Genomic DNA, 7,909 nt, shown 5'->3' with positions numbered 1-7,909 from the left:
TTTAGTAGAGACGGGGTTTCACCATGTTGACCAGGATGGTCTCGATCTCTTGACCTCGTGATCCACCCGCCTCGGCCTCCCAAAGTGCTGGGATTACAGGCTTGAGCCACCGCGCCCGGCGAGCTTGGCTTCCTCTTGCAGGGCGAGTTTGGGAGTCAGATAGGAAGCCACTAATCTGGGACCTTTTAGGACCTAAGGCACTCTGCCCCAAACATACCAGGCACACCAGGTGCAGCAGCTCGTGTCTGTAATGCTAGCACTTTGCTTTGCTTTTCTTTTTGAGACAGAGTCTTGCTCTGTCACCCAGGCTGGAGTACACTGGCACAATCTTGACTCACTGCAACCTCCACCTCCCAGGTTCAAGTGATTCCCCTGCCTCAGCGTCCCAAGTAGCTGGGACTACAGGCACGCACCACCACTCCCAGGTAATTTTTGTATTTTTAGTAGAGACACGGTTTCCCCATGTTGACCAGGCTGGTCTCAAACTCCTGACCTCAGGTGATCCACCCGCCTCGGCCTCCCAAAGTGTTGGGATTACAGGCGTGAGCCACCACACCCAGCCAGTCTTAGCACTTTGGGAGGCCGAGGCAGACAGATTGCCTGAGCTCAGGAGTTCAAAACCAGCCTGGAAAACATGGTGAAAGCCCGTCTCTGAAAAAAATACAAAAAATTAGCTGGGCATGGTGGCGTGCACCTGTAATCCCAGCTATTCAGGAGGCTGAGATACAAGAATCACTTGAACTCAGGAAGTGGAGGCTGCTGTGAGCCCAGATCGTGGCACTGCCCTCCACCCTGGGCAACAGAGTGAGATTCTGTCTCCGGGAAAAAACAAAACAAAAATCGAGATCAAGCATACCTGGGAGTTGGCAGGATAGATCTGTCCCCCGAGGGTGGAGACAATGGTCCACTGAATGGGAGCAGCTGAGCATCTCATGTGGGTGACCACGTTTCTCCAGCTCACACCTGTGGCAGACATCAGTAATCGATTACAGAATGCATCCCCTGAAACCTGAACTCGGTGTCCTAGCCACCTGCTACCTCCCAGTCACATGAGGTAGAATCCTCTGCCTGCTCACCCCGGATCTGGTCCCCTTGGCCTTGGTTTCCTATTGGGGCTCAGAGGGACAAGCGGGAACTGACCTGACCCCTGACCTACCCACAGAGTGGATCCCGGCTACATGAGCCCAGATGTGAAAAATTCCATCCATGTCGGAGACCGGATCTTAGAAATCAATGGCACACCCATCCGAAATGTGCCCCTGGACGAGGTATGGTCCTGAGTCTGGGGGGCAGGATGGGAGGTGGTGCCTTTATGCCTAGCCCCCCCTCCACCCCAACCCCGTTCACATGCCTGCTGTTCCCAGATTGACCTGCTGATTCAGGAAACCAGCCGCCTGCTCCAGCTGACCCTCGAGCACGACCCTCACGATACACTGGGCCATGGGACGGGGTCTGAGACCAGCCCCCTGAGCTCTCCGATTCACACACCTGGCGGGGAGGCGGGCAGCTCCGCTCGGCAGAAGCCTGTCTTGTAAGTCAGCCTGCTCCTCAGTTCACAGGGTGCTTTCATTCCTGCTGGGCTCAGGGGCCATGGGACCTGGGTGGGGCAGCCAGGCCTGCACAAACGCAGCCCAGGCTTGAGCCAGGGAGGTGGAGGCTGCAGTGGGCTGTGATCATGCCACTGCTCTCCAGCCTGGGTGACAAAACAAGACCCAGTCTCCAGAAAAAAAAAGGAAACAAATTTTAAAAGGGGAAGGAGGTGGGGCCAGGTGAGGTAACTCATGACTGTAATCCCAGCACTTTAGGAGGCCGAGGCAGGTGGATCACTTGTGGTCAGGAGTTCAAGACCAGTCTGGCCAACATAGTGAAACCCCATTTCTACTGAAAATACAAAAATAGCCAGGCTTGGTGGCAGGTGCCTGTAGTCCCAGCAACTCGAGAGGCTGAGGCAGGAGAATCACTTGAACCCAGGAGGCGGAGGTTGCAGTGAGCCGAGGCTATGCCACTGCACTCCAGCCTGGGCAACAGAGCGAGACTCTGTCTCAAAAAAAAAAAAAGGATGACAGAGCGGGATCTGAGGGTTTAGGGGAAGCTGGGGGTTGCCACCAGAGCCAGGAAGAGCCAAGACGCTGGGATGGGCAGACTTTGGACTGTCCCTGGCAGGCCCTTCCAAAGCAGGGGGTGACGGTATACACTGGCGTGGACAGGGGCAGGCAGGAGGAGGAAGGGGCAGGGCCTTGGGTGGGTGCCACCCATCCCCCAGTGGCACCAGGCGCCCATGTGTGCCCCCCAGGAGGAGCTGCAGCATCGACAGGTCTCCGGGTGCCAGCTCACTGGGATCCCCGGCCTCCCAGCGCAAGGACCTGGGTCGCTCTGAGTCCCTCCGCGTGGTCTGCCGGCCACACCGCATCTTCCGGCCGTCGGACCTCATCCACGGGGAGGTGCTCGGCAAGGGCTGCTTCGGCCAAGCCATCAAGGTACAGAGCGTGGTGGCATCTCAGGGGACCGTCTGGGTGGGAGCCCTCCGTCCTCCTCCCTCCTCCCCAGTCTGTGGACACGCAGTGGAAGGGGTATCTGGCTTCTGGACTCCGTGGCCAGTGCCCTCTCCACCACTGTGGCCTCCTGGGGCTAATTAGGAGCATGGGACCTCCTACAGGTAGACAGAGACCTTATGTGCAGGACATCATTGAAAGGTGGCCCCTCGCCCGGCGCAGTTTATCCCTGTAATCCCAGCCCTGTGAGAGACTGAGCCTGCAAAATCGCTTGAGCCCAGGAATTCAAGACCAGCTTTGACCTTATCTCTAGAAAACATTTAAAAATTAATTGGGTATGATGGCGACTGCCTGTAGTCCCAGCAACTCAGGAGGCTTAGGCAGGAGGATCGTGAGGCAGGAGTTCAAGCCTGCAGTGAGCTATGATCATACCACTACACTCCAGCCTGGGCAACAGAGCAAGACCCCCTCTCAAAAAAAAAAAAAAAAAAGACCGGGCACGGTGGCTTAAGCCTGTAATCCCAGCACTTTAGGAGGCTAAGGTGGTCGGATCACCTGAGGTCGGGAGTTGGAGACCAGCCTGACCAGCATGGAGAAATCCCGTCTCTACTAAAAATAGAAAATTAGCTGGGCGTGGTGGCGCATGCCTGTAATCCCAGCTACTCGGGAGGCTGAGGCAGGAGAATCACGTGAACCCTGGAGGCGGAGGTTGCGGTGACCCAATATCACCATTGCACTCCAACCTGAGCAACAGAGCAAGACTCCGTCTCAAAAAAAAAAAAGCAAAAAGGGATGAATGCATCCCGTCCACCTGGGTGTCTGGGAACATCCCCTGAGCAGCCTAGAGTATGAACAAGCCATCTGCACGCCTCCCTGCAGTCCTGGGATGGAGGTGGGGCTTCCTAGGAGGCAGGCTTACAGCAGAGCCTCTGTCTTCATACCTCTGTGTCTCACACGCAGGTGACACACCGTGAGACAGGTGAGGTGATGGTGATGAAGGAGCTGATCCGGTTCGATGAGGAGACGCAGAGGACATTCCTCAAGGAGGTCAGTGAGCGGGATGCCCTCTTCCCTCCAGAGGGACTTCCAGCTCCTCACCCCTGCCCCATGCAATAGATCAGGAAAAGGCTCTGGGACGCATTGAAAGAAGAGAGAGCAGGCCAGGCAGAGTGTCTGATGCCTGTAATCCCAGCACTTTGGGAGGCCAAGGTGGGAAGATACTTTGAGACCAACCTGGACTACATAGCAAGATCCCATCTCTACAAAAACACTTTAAATTAGCTGAGGTTGGTGATACGCACCTGTCATCCCAGCTGCTTGGGAGGCTGAGGTGGGAGGATCGCTTGAGCCCAGGAGTTGGAGGCTGCAGTGATCGCACCACTGCACTCCAGCCTGGGCAACAAGGCAAGACCCTGTCTCCAAAAGGAAGAAAGTAACTCCATGGGCCGGGAGCAGTGGCTCAAGCCTGTAACCCTAGCACTTTCGGAGGTGGAGGGGGCAGATCACCTGAGGTCAGGAGTTTGAAACCAGCCTGGCCAACATGTCGAAACCCCTTCTCTACTAAAAATACAAAAATTAGCTGGGCGTGGTGGTGGTGGGCGCCCATAATCCCAGCTACTCAGGAGGCTGAGGCAGGAGAATCGCCTGAACTCGCGAAGCAGAGGTTGCAGGGAGCCAAGATTGCGCCACTGCACTCCAGCCTGGGTGACAGAGAGAGACTTCTCAAAAAAAAAATCGTAATTTCAGGGAGGGGACTGGGAATAAGAGCATTGCTGTGGGTAGAGGCAGCTGAAGCAGAGCGCACAGCAGCTGCTGGGTGTGGCAGAAGCAGGAGAGGGAAGCTGGGTTTCGTCATCTTTGAGACCATCTGCCGCCCCGGGGGGATGGAGCGGAGAGAAGCAGACCCAGCTCAGACCCCACAGAGCCCGGGCCCATCCTGCTTGTGCCCCATCAGGTGAAGGTCATGCGATGCCTGGAGCACCCCAATGTGCTCAAGTTCATCGGGGTGCTCTACAAGGACAAGCGGCTCAACTTCATCACTGAGTACATCAAGGGGGGCACGCTCCGGGACATCATCAAGAGCATGGTGAGTCCCGGGCAGAGCCAGCCACCCCCGCTGTGCAGCCCCGGGCACGGCGGCTCCCTCTCTGGGTCTCAGTCTCATCTCTTCACCGGGAGGCAGCCACAGGGGTCTCAGGGCCCTCAACCCTGATTCCGATTACATAGGGGAGCGACAAACTCCACGTAAAGTTGGGAAAGGCCAGGTACGATGGCGCACACCTGTTATCCCAGCGCTTTGAGAGACCAAGGCGAGAGGATCGCTTGAGGCCAGGAGTTCAAGGCTGCACTCCAGCCTGGGCCACGGAGCATGACCCTATCTCAAAAACCAGAATAACATTCAGAACTTTTCTTAAGGATTTGGATAAAATTACAAATCCATCTTTATAAATAAAGAGCTCTGGCCCAGCACGGTGGCTCACGCCTGTAATCCCAGCACTTTGGGAGGCGAGGCGGGTGGATTATGAGGTCAGGATTTTGAGACCATCCTGGCCAACATGGTGAAACCCCATCCCTACTAAAAAATACAAAAATTAGCTGGGCGTGGTGTGGGTGCCTGTAATCCCAGCTACTCAGGAGGCTGAGGCAGGAGAATTGCTTGAACTCAGGACACAGAGGTTGCAGTGAGCCAAGATGGCGACACTGCATTCCGCCTGGTGACAGAGCGAGACTCTGTCTCAAAAAAAAAAGAAATTGGGTGTCAGGGAGCCCATAGGACCCTCTAGGACACTTGCCCCCTTCCTGCCTCTCTCTCATGCAACCATCCCTGCCACCGAGCCCCCGCCAGCCACATCCTGGCCATTCCTTTTCTATTCCAGGACAGCCAATACCCTTGGAGCCAGAGAGTGAGCTTTGCCAAGGACATCGCGTCGGGAATGGTGAGTGAGCCAGGTGTTCCAACTCCATTCCTAATGCCACCAGGAATTTGCAAACAAAACTCACAAACGGCCGGGCACAGTGGCTCACGCCTGTAATCCTAGCACCTTGGGAGGCCGAGGTGGGTGGATCACCTGAGGTCAGAAGTTCAAGACCAGCCTGGCCATCATGGTGAAACCCCATCTTAAAAAAAATAATAATAATTTAAAAAAATAATAAAATAAAATAACTCACAAAGAAGCTTTGAAAGAGGGCAGAGGGGGACCGGGCACAGTGTCTGACGCCTGTAATCCCAGCACTTTGGGAGGCTGAGGCAGGTGGATCACCTGAGGTAGGGAGTTCAAGACCATCCTGGCCAACATGGAGAAACCCCGTCTCTATTAAAAATACAAAATTAGCCTGGCTTGGTGACACACGTCTGTAATCCCAGCTACTCGGGAGGCTGAGGTAGGAGAATCGCTAGAATTGGGGAGGCGGAGGTTGCAGTGAGCCGAGATCACGCCATTGTACTCCAGCCTGGGAGGCAGAGCAAGACTCCATCCCAAAAGAAAAAAAAAACAGAGGGCAGAGGGGGCCAGTGGGAGAGTAGGAAGAATCGCCCCAACCAGGCTGATTGGGGTGGGAGTGGAGGGCGTTCTTGGGGGGGCCAGAATGGGCTGGGGTCCCTCCGCACAGATGCCCCCTGACCCCTGTGTCCCTGCCCCCAGGCCTACCTCCACTCCATGAGCATTATCCACCGAGACCTCAACTCCCACAACTGCCTGGTCCGAGAGGTGAGCAGCAGGGCCCCACGCGGCTGGGTGTCAGGGAGGCAGCAGGAGCCCACCCACTCCCAGCCTTGGGGCCTTCCCGGAACTGGAGGCCCCTAGGTTGCCTCCCTAACTTCAATTTGAGATGGAGGTGGGATCAGCAGCCCGTAGGGAAGAGCCCAGGGTCCGGGGGCAGACAGACCTGGGTTCAAGCCCTGTCTCTGCCACTGACTCACGGTGGGCCATCAGCATCCCAGGTCGGTAGGAGGGTCTCATAAATCAATGAAGGAGAAAGTGACATGTAAGCTGCAAAGGACCAGGACCTTAGTGTTCGCGCAGCCCACGGCAGAGTGGCCACGGGCTACCCCAGGCAGTACCAGCAGCTGGGGGCTGTGGAGTGGGGGCAGAGACGTGTGGGCTGGGGTGGTCAGGGCAGGCTTCCTGAAAGAAGAGGCTTTAAGTGGATATTTAAGCAGGGGACAGTCAGGCAAGCAGCCCAGTGTCTAAGGACTGGCAAGGGAGGGGAGCCTAGTTCTCCAACAGAAGCAGAGAAGGGGGTAACCACGCCCATCTGGAGAGGTGGTGTGTTCATGTCCTGGGGCTGCCATCACAAAGTAGTGTGACCCAGGTGGCTCCAAACAACACAAATGTGCCAGGCACGGTGGCTCACAACTGTAATCCAGCACTTTGGGAGGCAGGGGCAGGTGGATTGCTTGAACTCAGGAGTTCAAGACCAGCCTGGGCAACATGACCAAAGCCCATCTCTGCCAAAAATACAAAATGAAATAGCCGGGTGTGGTGGCATGAGCCCGTGGTCCCAACTACTTGGGAGGCTGAGGTGGGAGGATCGCTTGCGCCTGGGAGGTAAAGGTTGCAGTGAGCTGAGATTGTGCTACTCTGCTCCAGCCTGGGAGACAGAGACAGAGCCTGTCTGAAAAACACAAAACCAGGCCGGTCGCAGGGGCTCACGCCTGTAATCTCAGCACTTTGGGAGGCCGAGGCAGGTAGATTACTTGGAGCCAGGAGTTTAAGACCAGCCTGGCCAACATGGTGAAACCTTGTCTCTACTAAAAATTCAAAAATTAGCCAGCATGGTGGCACATGCCTGTAAACCCAGCTACTCAGGAGGCTGAGGCAGGAGAATCACTTAAACCCAGAAGGGCGGAGGTTGCAGCAAGCCAAGATTGTGCCACTGCACTCCAGCCTGCGCGACAGAGTGAGATGCCATCTCAAAAAAAAAAAAGCATCACATGGTGAGAGAGGCTCACGAGAGACCCCAAAACTGACCCTAATACAGACCCTCTCTTGTGATGACTGACTGGCCCTCAACAACCCATTAATCCATTCATTCATACAGAGCCCTTGTGACCCCATTACCACTTAGGGGCCCTGCCTCTTAATATTGTTACAGTCAGGCCAGGCTTGGTGACACGTGCCTGTAGTCCCAGCTACTTGGAAGGACAGCTGGGAGGATCCCTTGAGCCCAGGAGGTCAGTGTTATAGTGAGCTCTGATTGCGTCACTGAGCTCCAGCCCGGGCAACAGAGTGAGCCCCTATCTTTAAAAAAAACAACAACAACAAAAACCAGCCAGGCACAGTGGCTTACACCTGTAATTCCAACACTTTGGGAGGCTGAGGCGGGCGGATCACTTGAGGTCAGGAGTTCAAGACCAGCCTGGCCAACATAGTTGGAAGGCTGAGGCAGGAGAAGAATCGCTTGAACCCGGGAGGCTG

The 7,909-nt window shown here is 55.7% G+C and overlaps 1 protein-coding gene across 1 annotated transcript in view; it reads left to right on the top strand.

The window, feature by feature from the left end:
• LIMK1 (LIM domain kinase 1) overlaps positions 1 to 7,909 on the top strand; it is a 35,639-nt gene that overhangs the window by 23,426 nt on the left and 4,304 nt on the right. Inside the window, exons 6-13 of the mRNA XM_037740389.1 lie at positions 1,163 to 1,268; positions 1,365 to 1,531; positions 2,294 to 2,477; positions 3,453 to 3,539; positions 4,447 to 4,578; positions 5,369 to 5,428; positions 6,134 to 6,199; positions 6,515 to 6,548. Of these exons, the coding sequence (XP_037596317.1) occupies positions 1,163 to 1,268; positions 1,365 to 1,531; positions 2,294 to 2,477; positions 3,453 to 3,539; positions 4,447 to 4,578; positions 5,369 to 5,428; positions 6,134 to 6,199; positions 6,515 to 6,548 (836 nt within the window). The remainder of the gene's footprint in view (positions 1 to 1,162; positions 1,269 to 1,364; positions 1,532 to 2,293; positions 2,478 to 3,452; positions 3,540 to 4,446; positions 4,579 to 5,368; positions 5,429 to 6,133; positions 6,200 to 6,514; positions 6,549 to 7,909) is intronic.

The sequence above is a fragment of the Cebus imitator genome, unplaced genomic scaffold, assembly GCF_001604975.1.
Source record: "Cebus imitator isolate Cc_AM_T3 unplaced genomic scaffold, Cebus_imitator-1.0 Scaffold82, whole genome shotgun sequence".
Taxonomy (NCBI): Eukaryota; Metazoa; Chordata; class Mammalia; order Primates; family Cebidae; genus Cebus; species Cebus imitator.
The sequence above is the reverse complement of the archived record's forward strand: the minus strand, read 5'-3'. Positions and strand labels throughout refer to the sequence as shown.